The sequence below is a fragment of the Platalea leucorodia genome (assembly GCF_965183815.1).
Source record: "Platalea leucorodia genome assembly, chromosome: 4".
NCBI lineage: Eukaryota > Metazoa > Chordata > Aves > Pelecaniformes > Threskiornithidae > Platalea > Platalea leucorodia.
This window is the reverse complement of record NC_138826.1, coordinates 114925854-114939777: the sequence shown is the minus strand read 5'-3', so window position 1 is coordinate 114939777 and position 13924 is coordinate 114925854. Positions and strand designations below refer to the sequence as shown.

Below are 13924 nucleotides of genomic sequence, written 5' to 3'. Positions count from 1 at the left end.
TTCAGTCAGAATTTGTACCTTTACGTTTAATAGGCTTTCATGTTTTTTTCTTCTCTGACTTTGTATAATTGCTTTTTGACTGTATTCATGATACTGGCAGCATCTAACAGTGAATGCCACTATTCTCTTATGTTGTGTGAAAAAAAAAAAACACACTTCTTTTGCTTGTTTTAAACCTGCTAATTTCATTGGGCATCCTCTTGTTCTCATGTAGTGAGAAGCCAAGCATCCATTCATTTATTTTCTAGGCACTTTCCCAGGGTTCTCCTGATTTTATACGTATCTGCCATATCCCTCTTCAGTTGTTCCATTTCCAAGCTGAAAACTCCAAATCAGTTTAAGCAGTTCCAAGATTTAATTGCCCTTCTTTAGTTCCCACATGTAATTTTTGAGAGGCAAGTACCAGAACAGCAGGCAGTATACAAAAGGGAGGGTACCATGTGGGTTTGTATTGTGTTGTAAAGGTGTTTTCTGGTTTGTGCTCCATTCCTTTTTTTAAAGCTCCTAACTGCTGGGTTTTTTGACTGCCAATGAGCATGGGATTTATGTTTTCTTTTAGTAAGCTTTCTCTTTTTTTATTAATTCCCTTTTTTTTAAATTAAATGCAATTGAAATTATTTATTTGGTGTGCTTTTTGTACCTACAGGAAGCTGAATTTCAGTACCTTGTGATTAGTGTTTCAACAGTAATATCTTGAACCAGCCCTGTCCTTTGCTCAGGCAAGATGAAAAAGAGCTGTTTTTGTCATAGATTTTCCAAATATCATTGCAACAAAAGTTATGGTGTTTACACATTTAGTCTCTGCATTATGCCTAGATATGACAATTGCCGAGGCTTTTTGAGAGAGTCTCCCATTAGCTCTAACGCTCTAAGGCTTAGGCAAGGAATTTCAAGACACTGAGAAACACTTTTTGATAGAAGATACAGTTTACATTTATTCTAGTTTTTCTTTAATGAAGCATTGCTCCTTCATGTCCTTCATGTCCTTCTTGTAGTGAGGGGCTCAAAACTGAACACAGTACTCGAGGTGCGGCCTCACCAGTGCTGAGTACAGGGACACTATCACCTCCCTGATCCTGCTGGCCACACTATTCCTGATACGAGCCAGGATGCCATTGGCCCTCTTGGCCACCTGGGCACACTGCTGGCTCATATTCAGCCGGCTGTTGACCAACACCCCCAGGTCCTTTTCCTCCAGGCAGCTCTCCAGCCACTCCTCCCCCAGCCTGTAGCCTTGCATGGGGTTGTTGTGACCCAAGTGCAGGACCTGGCACTGAGCCTTGTTGAATCTCATACAGTTGGCCTCAGCCCATCGATCCAGCCTGTCCAGGTCCCTCTGTAGGGCTTTCCTACTTTCCAGCAGATCAACACTCCTGCCCAACTTGGTGTCATCTGCAAACTTACTGAGGGTGCACTCAATCCCTTCATCCAGATCATCGATAAAGGTATTGAACAGGACTGGCCCCAACACTGAGCCCTGGGGAACACCACTCGTGACCAGCCGCCAACTGGATTTGACTCCATTCACCACCACTCTCTGGCTCAGCCGTCCAGCCAGTTTTTAACCCAGCGCAGAGTGCACTTATCCAAGCCGTGAGCAGCCAGCTTCTCCAGGAGAATGCTGTGGGAGACTGTGTCAAAGGCCTTACTGAAGTCCAGGCAGACATCATCCACAGCCTTCCCTCATCCACTAAGCCTTTTTTCAAAATATGAATATGAAATCTTTTTTCAAAATATGTAATATTACAGACATGCAATCTCACCAATATAGATAACATGCTCTTAAGGAAATACAAAAGTAGACTTCCAACTGGCACTGCCTTCAAGACTGTTGGTTTTCAGGTACTCTCAAAATACCCTGCACTGTCAGTGCTCAGATGTTTGACTGTGACCAGATCTCATTTTGACCTATTTTGGAGGTACAGTTTTGTGAGTGGGTCAATGTAGATTTCCCGTCCCTGCCTTGGGCCCAAAATCCTGCTCCCCTGCTTTAAGCCTAGGAGTCAGAGAGACCTCCTGCAGACTGTGGGAGGGCAGGTCACCAACAGCCATACAAAGGCACAACTGGCATTGGGGCTCTGTGTTAAACCTGCTGCCATCTCATAAAATCAAAAGAAAATCTTCAGTGAGTCAGATTTTCTTTCTGCCTTCCCTAAGCCCAGAGTGAGTACGAGGGCCGTTTAACACAGTAAATTTTTCTAGTGTATTATTACAATTACAGAAACATCTGTTATGAATATCATTTTGCTAAACCACAGCAAAAAACTCATAGAGTATTCAGTAGTTGCAAGACTGCTCAATTACTTACCTGTATTGACATGGTCATGTAGCTGAACATTGTAATTCATTGGAAACACACAGTAATACTAGTACCAGAAATCATTTTTACTCTGCCTGCAAAATGCATCTTATGATGGTTTGCTGTGCAGATATAACATTTCTTTTTCTGTGTCACACTCATATGTTTTTGCAAGTTGCTGCAAGTTGCTGTTATTATTTGAATCTGCAGAAGACCTAAATTTTGCAATAAAAATTAAAAAATGGTCAAAATTCTAGAGAGGACTTGCTAATATTTTTTTATATTCTTTTATTTGAGTCTTTTAATATTTTATTTTAAACATATTTTTAAGACAAATTTGAGGTATAGTAAGAAACCAGTTTTGAGACCAGATGTGCTAGAAATGCAAACATACAGCTATTGATAGAAAAAATCAGATCACAGTCCATCTAATCTAATAATCCTTCTGACAGAAAGTAGATGATTCAGAAGAAGTTGCTAGAAATTTCATGAGAGACAAATAGAGGGTAATCTGTCAGCTACCTTAAATCTTGCCAGAATTTCTTAGTACTTTGAGATAATTTTAAGCCCTAAAGCATAAGGTTTCAACTTTCTTTGAAAATATATTAGCATTTACTATTACAAATCTGGAGCTTTGCTCATGAATAGCAAAAATTCAACAAATATGAAAAATGAGATAGTGCAAGCATTACTGAAAACTGCAAATCTCTGAATCTTTGATTATTTACTTTCTAAGCAGGTGAGAGAATTTGGGGGGTGTGAAAATGACATAACATAGTGAATAGCCAATACTTCTATGGTCCTTTGATCCTTCAGAAAGTGTGGTATTGTGGCATAAATATTACAAAACTAATTTGTCCTAACTAATGGTTTGAAATAAGAAAACATCTTTGTTAAGCTGCCTATTTGCCAGGTATTTGGATGAGAGGAATGTTAACTTAGCCAGTTAAAGTTTCAGGAAGTGTTAATATGGTATATACTTGTAAGCATGATTTGACCACTAGTGCTACCACCAAGAAAATTAATTACCATTTCATGAAAGGTGAAGATTTAACTTCACAGAAAACATTTTGAACTAATCTTTATATTACCTGATGAATCAGATGCTACCTCACATAATCCCATTAATCTAAGCCAAAAGAAGAAGCAACAGCAGATGTACGTCTGCAAACTCATGTGTTATTCCTTTTCTTTTTTTTCCAGACAACTATTACGGCACTCCGAAGCCTCCAGCAGAACCAGCTCCATTGCTGTTAAATGTAACAGATCAGATCCTCCCAGGTGCCACTCCCGGGGCTGAAGGCAAACGCAAAAGGAATAAGTCTGTGAGCAATATGGAGAAGACGGGTATTGAACCACCAGAGGAAGAAGAGGAAGAAAGACCTGTGGTCAATGGAAATGACGTGACAGTAACACCAGGTCTGTTCTTCCTTCTTACTTTGCAATGCATTTCTGTTATTCACAGAGTCCTCAGTTACCTCCTTCTGCAGTAAGAATATGCATGTTCAGGTAAGGATGTTCTTGCAAGACTGAAAGCCAAGAATCCTGAATAACAGGATTTCTCGCACACCTAAACCAAATTGCTTAACCTCCATTTTGGGGATCTTCGCGAATGGGTCGCAAATCCATCACAGGGAGTCATCTCACTTACTTCAGCTACCGTAAAGATATCTGCCTCTGAACTGATTGCTTTGAACTCTCTTTATAGACCAAAAATAAAAATATCTACTTTCTGAATACAGTTCACATGACCTGTTTTAGATTTCCAGGTTAGGAAATCAATCACAAGTGCCTATTTCTCTCCGTTGACTATAGAGGAGTCTAGAGAACTGTAATTTGGTCAAATGAATCTAGTCTCCGTGTTTCAGGTCTCCTTGTTCTCAAATGGTGATACTTACAAGAGAGTTCACAACATTATGAAGTGAACTTTTGTAAATTGTTATGAAATCTTAGCAATATTGTGGAAGAGTAAAGTTGTCCTCATATTAATGAATTTGTGGCAGTGCTGATGAAACTTAGCTGGCAATACTATCAGGAAGGACCCTTTTCAGCAATGTTCCAGAGCCTGGATAAGGCTGATTAAGGTTTCAGATGTCTAGTCCTAAAAGGCAACTGTTGTTTTACCCCTTGGATCATAGTTCTTCATTAAAAAAGGGGCTCACGGTACTGACTGGTATCCTGAGTGAGAGCACTCCAGCCTTTTCCCAAGCAGGTGATCAGCTTCCCCTTCAACATTTCAGCAAGTCATCATTTTAGAGTACTTATTCATTTTTATTCTGAAATACCATTTAAGAAATGGTTTTGTTGTTGTTGTTCAAGTAGGAAATTAAAGAATTCATACTTTTATAACTCTCTGAGAAATAACTCTATGAATCCTTTTTGGTGAACTTAGAAATTCAGAAACAAATTATTGAAGTAGAAGTCTGTAGTGACAACCATATGGATGAGAAGGTAGAATGGAATATTGCGAGTTCTCTAAATGTGTAGGTTAATGTGAAACAAAAAATCCATTACCTAATCTTCTAAGCACTGAGAAAAGGATTTGCAGACTGCAGATTTTATATATACTTTTTTTTTTCCTACTGCATTAGAAAGTATATCAAATTTAATATCTTCCCATCAAGGATGTGTTTGCCACCTGCTTTTCTGTAGTTGTTGCCTAACATTACATGTAAGGGCAAATCCGGGTGCAGAATCCATCCCTGTGTACAAGGGGGTGGCAGGGAGCGGTGGGGTGAGAATGTATCTCATTCTCTCCTCTCAGTTTGCCAAAGGTCTGCAGCATTACTTCATGGCCGTTGCCATCACATGCTGTACGAGCCTTGCTCATCCCTTCCACACAACGTTGCATCTGTCGGCAGTGCTCTGACGCTAGTGCCTTTCCTACACAGCTAAGCAGAAAAGGATGAAGCCCAGAAATCCTTACATAAAACATCAGCACTGGCTCTGTTGCCAGGATACTTGCACAGCGAAAGAGGCAAAGGCAGGATTTGGTCTCTGATGTGTACTGTAGAAACCATTAGAAAGATCATTCTTTGCAGTTATTTGAAATGTGCCACATAACGGACCCTTGCTGAGGAATAATTTCCAGGGCAATATGTTTCAGCTCGAACTGGATCAAGAGGCAATGTTTACCTGCTTTTCTCCTTGCATTGTACACCTATAATTTGCTTCTCCCAGGCAAATTCTGTGTGAACGATGACTAGGCAGCACCCAAGAAACAGGCACTGGCATGTGCTGTGTTACAAAATGAAATACATGAGCATCGGTGTAAGACAGCTCCCCTCCTCCCCCTCCTCGCCCCCCACAAAGTAATTCCTGTAGGTGTGGCCAGCAGAACAAGCAGTGCCTGTGTTGGCTCTCATGGTTTCATAAGCAGGGTTTTGTTGTTCAGTTACACTGATTGAGGACTTTGGGGATTGTAGCAAAGCAGCTCTGTACATACGTGCTGTGTTGCCTTTGTTGGACAGTGTAGCTCCCACGGACCCTGTTACCACAGTCCTTTTCTCTGTGAGCTGACGGAGTCTTAGCTACCCCTAAAACGTGTGTGCGTTTATGTTTTTGAACAACCAGGAAAACCAGAACATACTAATTTTTTTCTTTTTCATTTAAAACTCTTAGTGGAGGGAGCAATCTAGTTTTTATAAAGAAGCAACCAAGGCAGGATATTTGTTGTTTCCAGTTCTTTTAGAAAGTGTGTTCTATTTTAAATGCTTCACGTCTAATGGGAGGATTTTATTGAATATAGGACTCTTGGGACATCCAAAACATAGATACCTTTGTTACAGATGCTCAGCAACTTAATGGCTTATTAACTGCCAAAGGTATCGGAGTGCTGGCAAGCCAAAGGACTGCTGTAACACCTAGGACTGGTAGAGTGAAATAGTAACAGATCTAAGGTGAATCTGAAGAAAATGAACCTGTCTTTATCAGACCAAGAAGCGACATTTGTAGTTGCAGAGATCTTTGTGCTTTTGGTCTGATTTTTCAGACCACTTCAAGTGTCTGTTGAGATAATCTGTGCATTTGTTGGGCTTTATTAGTAAGAATGAATTTTTCATTAATTCACTTCCACATACCTTGCTTCATAGGCCATCAGATTTCCCTTGGACGGTTGTATTTGAACAGACTGGAGGTCTTCAACTCTGCTCCATAATTGTCTTCTTGTTAATTTGTGCTGCCCAATGTGTTTATTCTTTCTGATTTTTGTCACCTGTCTTCAGCTCAGAACCCAACAGAAAGCCTTCTCACTTCTTTAGGATGAGGCTTTTGGCCGCTGTAGAATGGAGCACTCCCAGTCCTTCATCCTGGATCGAGTTCTTTCAGGACACAATAGTATTAATTGGGAGACAGGATTTATCTGGGTTGGGTCTCCACCATTCACTGGTTTGGGTGAGACATCTTGCACCTGAGAAGCCTTTCCTGATGGACACTGAGTTGAAATGAATGATTTCTGCAAAACCGATGCTTTGACAACAGAGGTAAAAAGACTCTTGATCAAATTGCAACCTGCTTGTCAGACATTCAGTTTTCACCACTGTTTCTGTTCATGTCTGCAGAGAATTAAGTCAGTCTTCCTCACAACCAGCATCATGATTTGACACTGTGTTGGTCGTGTCACATTTGCTTCACACTTCTGACTGATTAAGTGTTTATCGTCCAAACTCCAGAAGAACCACTTTAACGTTTAAAGAATGGTTATGTATGTGCATTTTTCTGGCATTACTTGAGCAATGATAAGTTGCACCCAGAGACTGAAACTTCTGGCAGGCTCAAAATAATTGAGGGATAAGATATGACATAAAGTTTCAAAATGATCATTCCATGCCTTAGGTTGATAATGAAAGAAAAGGCTGGAGTCCCAATGCCGTCAATCACCATGCAAGGTGCCGTAGTCCCAAGGAACAGGTTGAGCTTATTCTTTTACTATTACACAGCAAAGAAAGACAGCCAAAGGCATGAAAATAACACACATGGCATCCAAGAGCCATGAGATTTAAAAAAAATACAAAAATTGGTGTCCATTGATGTTTCTGTTGTAGGTGTATTCTCTAAACTCAATTTATCACAGCCATGTCACAACCTATGACCCTCTGCTCACCCAGTCTCCATGTGTTCTGTTTTCTTTCCCCCACATCAGCTCTTCGTTGTTACTGTGTTAGTAGTCAGTGGGAACAGTGCCTTCATGCAAAGCACCAAAACCCAAGTATGGCTACAGCCCTGTGGGGGAGGGAGCAGCTCCAAGGCTGTAGAGTGATATTTTCACAAGAAAATAGACACACATAGCTCGGCAAACATGAGTTAAACTACTCTTGTATCCAACAGTTATTTAAAATGGATGGACCGGTTCCTGTGCATAATTTAACAAATTATTCATTTAGATACAATAAGAGTATAAAGAGCTGCAATATTTTCCTTCAGAGCTGTTAAAAAACACTCCATAAATTACTATTTAATAATATTTCCTTTAATTTGTTCTCTGCTGTTATTGCTTAGGTCTTTTGGGTTGATACTTTTGGAAGAAGAGAATAAGTTTTTAAAATTTACTGCATGAATAATCTGCAGCATTAAAATAAAGGAATAAAGTGACAAGGCCCTCCTACATGTTTACATGGGAAATTTCAAGAGTTAGACTGTAAATAATAGAAACAATTTAAAGTGCAAGCAACAGCATTGCTGAAAGCTCAAATTCTGAGACTATCAAAACATAACTACCAGTTATTTCTAAAAAAATAATCACTAGGTTGTCTAAGAGCTGTATAGACAATATGTCCTATTAACTAGTAATATTTTAACTGCTGGTATTTGGAGTTGGAGTACTACAGAGATGAACTTCCAGTATTTAATGATAAGTAGGTATTTTTAACATACACATTATCTTCTTCCCAAAGTTCTTTATGTTCCACATGTGCAATAACCTGCTGGGGCTTTGCTGGTGCCTATACTGTCACTTCCCAGGACACTCACTGTTGAGATATTGTGCTAAACTGCTTTTGAAAACTGGACCATGCAATCTGTTTTGTAGCGAGACAGCAGCTCTAGTAGGCTGTTTCACTTGATGTAAAGTCAATTGATTGTTTTTTTAGTGACAAAAATACTTCTGAACCCATATTACAGTACAATTTTAGGATCTTTTTTTATATCTTAAGTTGTCTGAAGATAAATATTTGTGCTCACAGTATGTTACTGTAGTATTTCAAATTTTATTTGTACATTTAAAACATTACTAGTTTTTAACCAGTACTCCTGTTTTTTATAAAAATCAAACGTTATGTATGATTATATACTAGCAGAAAGAAAACCAGTAAGGTGAATATCTACCTTACCTGGAGTATGTGAATGATAGACACATATAACAAAAGATTAAATGACACCGTAGGGCTGTATTTCAGATAACTGTGACTAGGATGTCCGTTGTGTAAAACTTAATGTTATTAAATGGCATTAGGCAATTCTACCTTAATTGCTTGGGCTTTAGTCATCATGATGCCTTCTCCATTATCAAAGTAAGCTATTTATAGATAATGATCCAGGAATTAATAATTCATGAGATGATTGGCTTTAAAATAATTATATTTTTAAGTTGTTAAATAAACATCAGGTTCCTTTTTTTCCCCACTATGTTTTGATAGCAATCTCTATCTTAGACAAGCTCAGAATGTTTCTTCCAGTCCTCAAGGCTTAATTTTCACATTTTTTCTTCTATCATGATGACTGGGATTTGTTCATATAGTTATTGAAAATCAAGAATCTGACCTCATCAGACTTATTGAAAATAAGATCTTGAGAAAGAACACATATTACGGATATCATGCTAAAATCCCAAGACACAGCAGTGTTACCATATCTGTGCACTATCAGACCAATTGGCTGATCATTAGCCATGCTGTGTGATGCACCTCTGCTCCAAATTTATTTGTTGTACTGCAGTCATATGTACCGTGTGACCTTATGTCTTGTCTTCAGTTTAATCTGTACAGCATCCTTCCTGTAGTAGAAATGTGGTCAAGACTGCAGGTAGCGTCAGGAATACAGCTCACAGATCTGTCAATGATGCGTGAGACGGATGAGAACTTACTTCTGCTGTGCAAAGATAAGAACAAAAAACCCAAAGAATTTATCGGCAATTACATTGTCATGTTCTCAGGGAAGTGGAGACCACTTTGCAGGAAACTTTTACATATTTGAAAATGCTTCCCCTACCCATCAGTTTTTTCTCCTCAAGACTACAAACACCTGCTTTTCAATCTTCCCATATTTCCAATCTTTTCTTTTTTTTTTTTTTTTCTTTTCCATCCTCTGGACTGTTTCACATCTTCCTTAACATGAAATTCTTGAACATGGGCACAGTACTCCTGATTAAACCTTTACTATAGCTGAAGGTGGAAGGACCTGTATCACATATGCTTACTCTTCCTGCCTATTATGATCCTTGTTTTACTTTTGCAATAGTATCATTGTTGACTGAAGATAATGGTTAGACGTCCCTCACATATCCCCATACCTCCATTGTATTTTCACTAGGAATTCTGCCTAGGCATTTACTCCCCATCTTGTGTTTTTACAGCTGATTGTGGCATTTTGCACCACACAGATACCACATATTTTGGAAAGCCAAGGCAGGGGAGAGGGGCGGATTTGGGAGTGGTAGATAAGGAGGGAACTTCAGCTCCCCTGGAATCCTACTGCTCTGCTGTAGGATGCAACTAAGCAAAACTTGCACTTGTGTCTCTTGCTAATTCATTTCTTGCCACAGACAGATTCATATTTCCAAACAGCATAAAATGATTGTAATACCATATAGTTCAAGTATGAGTTAAGATTTAGCAGCATGAGCTGCATATGGCTGTAGAGCTATAGACCATCACCCTGTTCCAGACCGGATCTATTTTTTTTTTTCACACTATTCTAAAAGGCTGCAGATGTCAGTGTCAAAAGTCTTTTTTTAAGATCATGAAAGCTATATCTACCATTTCTCTCGAAGAAGCAGCACGTATTACTCTGTCATGAAAAGAAAGAATATTAGTTTGGCACAATTTCTTCCTGAAAAATCTTGACAATTGTTTATCACCTTTGAAGAGCTTACATGTAGGTGGTTTGATTGCTGGTCCCAACGTCCTTCTAGGAATTAAAAATAGAAAGATGTGAAGTTGGAGTTTTGTGGGTCTTCCTCCTCCTTTTTTACAAAAAGGCATAATGGCCTAATTGAGCAAATTATTTCAAAGGCAACTTAGGTGCTCGGAAATTAAGGATGTAAAACTGCATAAAAACCTAAATCATGGATACTTCGTTGAAACAGGACTGTGTCTGTCTTTTCTAAGTTTCTTTTCTCCATGAAGTCTCAAAGGTGTAGCCATTACTAGCACTTCTTTCTTGCTGTCCTAAGCATCACAGATTAGATCATTTCACCCAAGTTGTCTTCCCCCTCCTACATGTTTCACACAAGTACCTGCGTAGTTCTGTGCTCTGGATGCACCATTAGTTCATTTAAAAAATTGTCATTTGCTTGAACTTTATTGTAGACTACATTGTTGACTTCTTTTAAAAACATATTTTCACCTTTCTTTTTCTCTAATTATCCACAGACTTCAATATAGTCTGTATAGTATTACTCAGCTGTATATACATTTTCGAGCATACAAAATCATACATACTTCCTTCATTCCTTACATATCTTTATGAACAAGCTGTAGTAATCTCAATCTAGCCCCTACTATGCCAATTATGTATCATTTTGATTAAATACAGGTGTACAAATTCACAGTTTGTTCTCAGTTCTCCTCTGATATTCATTGTCTGTGTTCCTATGATTTTTACCTATTGGTGAGCTTATCTCATTAGCCTTCACATAACCTAATGTAAAACCACGCTCACTAGGTCTGAGATTCATCTCCCCTCATTTTAATTATCTAGAAACTGAGCAACCAGCCTAAGCAGGGCTGAATTTGGTTTGTCTGACTTAACATGTAGGGTCATTTCAGCCATCTGACTAGCATCCCATCATAGTCACTGGAGATTGAGTCAATATATTAAAATTGTTAATTTCTTTTAGTTGCAGTTCATTTGGAAAAAAAAAAAAAAAAAAGGGGTCTGAATACTTTTTCAGTGAGATCAGGCTTCATTTAAGTGCAACATAAAAAAGGATCCAAGGATGAGTGCTTCTGCTGTCCACTGAGGCAACAGGTTCCTGCCACATTTTTTCAAGAAATAGTTCCTAGATAGACCATATGATAAAGCACAGCTTACAAACACATACCTAGTAGACCAGTCAACCAAATTTATTCACCTCCAAGGATGAAGGAATCCCTTTCTTTAGTATGACAAGTTCTCTCAAGCATCCTCTGTTTAAGCTAGAAGTAGTCAAGAAAAGACTGTGTTTTCTCCACTGCCAATAGTTGTGTGCATGGAAGCCCTGCTATGTGATAGTCATTTATGCAAATGAGCATGTAGACTCTTAAGTGTGGAGGTAAGTGCTCAACAATGTGGACAAGGCACATTTAGACTCCTGATATTGCACACCTGCTCTCTATTTAGCTGATATTTTTTAAGGCGTCTTTGTGGTTTTGTCTCATGTTTGTGTTCAGTGGATACTTCTAACAAGTATCGCTAAGTTCTACTACACTTGCTTAGCTAAAAGTATGTGGACTAGACTGTGGGAACGGATAGTGATAGAGATACTGTTGGACACCACATTTTTTTAATTTCTGACTTTATGGAAAGTAAAATCAGTAAAAAGTGAAAGATCAAGTACTGAAAAAGACATAGGAAAGGAAGACTCCTTCCTGAATATGTTGTTGGTCACAGTGAGACACAATCATATCAGGTATAGGAAACATTTGTCATTGGCTGTGGGAAACTAAGCCTCTCACAGATTATACCAGTAATGAAATCACAACCACTTTCTATACAGTTAATATATTGCTATGAGTTGAGAGATGTCATATTGATTTCTTTGATGTATGGATATAGGTAAAGCAATTAGTGTATACTTTTTTAACTGAAAAGGATCTGTTGTCTGTAGTAAAATAGCAGGGTACTTGCTTTATGCATATACAGTTTGAAAAGTTAAGACACAAGACAGTAGCACTGCTGGATATGAGGCTGCCTTCTGCTCAGTGCTAACTGCTGGTCTGGAAGGACTCCTGGGACAGAACGAGCCAGAACTCTTTGGCTTCTTTCTTAGCTCTTTATTAGTTTCTTGTTTCAGTTTGGTTTTATTGCTTTATTTTCTTTTATTGTGTTCCAGATAAAATGCATCATCAGAAGGACCCTTGTGTAAACCCAACAGAATTTTTCTCTGTATTTCAAGACTAGCAGTACATAGAGTATTGCTTGGAGACTTGCGCCCAGTAAATTCTCCACCATTAACTTGGATATCCAAAACCTGTAATTTTTCTTCTCTTGTAGAATCGAGTGAACATGAAGAAAAGAGTACAGAAGTCACAGGTGAGGTATCGTCCACCCAACCTTGTCCTGCACCAGGATATACTCAGCCTGAAGAAGCAAAGGAGGATATGGATGTAACAAAGCAGACTAAACCTGAAGAGAATGATGACTTGGGCCCACTGCCTGATAACTGGGAAATGGCTTATACAGAAAAGGGGGAAGTCTACTTTATTGAGTGAGTCTTATTTCTTCTCTTGCTAATAGCTGTATCGTATTTAACTGGGTGGGGCAATAGTTTGTATGGTGGAGTGGGACATTGCACTCCTTCTCATTAAAACAGCAGGAATATTCTGGCTGTCAAGGCTCCTGAGAGCTGGTGGCAATCCCTGCATTACTGACTTACATTGAAGCATGCTGTTTTTTAAGATAGGTAACTGGACTGCTAAGCACTTCAATGGCAGCAATTAAAGCTGTTGTTTCTTCTAGTGAAAGCAAGGCTTTTGTAGCACAATCACTGGGTTCTTCCTTATGTGGACAGAGGTGGAGAGGGTTGAGCTTTTTGCCGATTTAAAGAAAGATAGGCAGGCTAAAAACTAGCTAGTGAACAGTAAAAGGAGGCCATGCTATATTTAGAAACAGTAAAACATATGAGTGGACAATAAGGAGAATTAATTATGTGTAAAAAGTTTTTCCTTTTGGTAGGCTATACATACCTGTTGCTACTGTTGCTAATTAGCCAACTCATTGAACAAATGGAATGGATAAAAAAGTTCTTTCTTCTCCAAGTGCTGTCATTAATACAAGTTGCCAGAATAAGAACACAGCAAATGAATGAGTTCATATAAGTTCATGTTCCACAAGAAAAAAAGAAAGGACAAACCAACATCTTCGTCAGCAGAACACTACTTAAAGAGGTAGCAGCAGCATTTTTGTTTGCTTTAAGGAACTGCCTCAAACAATTTGGAGCGTTAACCATTATTCTGATTATTAATAGCTAAAAATAACATTTTGCAGTGTCTTCTGCTTTAAATCCCTTATTTCATGTAAAATTTTATTACTATCATCACATGAAGTGTAAACAAATTATAAGAATAAAGTTTGTGCATGTGATTTTTCATGAATACTGGCATGACCAGCTACAGCTTCTGGCACATACAAGGCTGAAAAGAGCAGTAACTATTAAAACATAAGTGTCTTTGCTGAAAAGGGCAAAAATATGCTTGTTCTAGAAAAAGAGTA

General features: G+C 38.6%; 1 protein-coding gene across 2 annotated transcripts in view; it reads left to right on the top strand.

The window, feature by feature from the left end:
• MAGI2 (membrane associated guanylate kinase, WW and PDZ domain containing 2) overlaps positions 1 to 13924 on the top strand; it is a gene marked incomplete at both ends in the record, with an annotated part of 752640 nt that overhangs the window by 495348 nt on the left and 243368 nt on the right. For both annotated transcript variants that reach the window (XM_082309172.1, XM_082309171.1), the window contains 2 exons: positions 3503 to 3718; positions 12707 to 12920. In XM_082309172.1, the coding sequence (XP_082165298.1) occupies positions 3503 to 3718; positions 12707 to 12920 (430 nt within the window). The remainder of the gene's footprint in view (positions 1 to 3502; positions 3719 to 12706; positions 12921 to 13924) is intronic.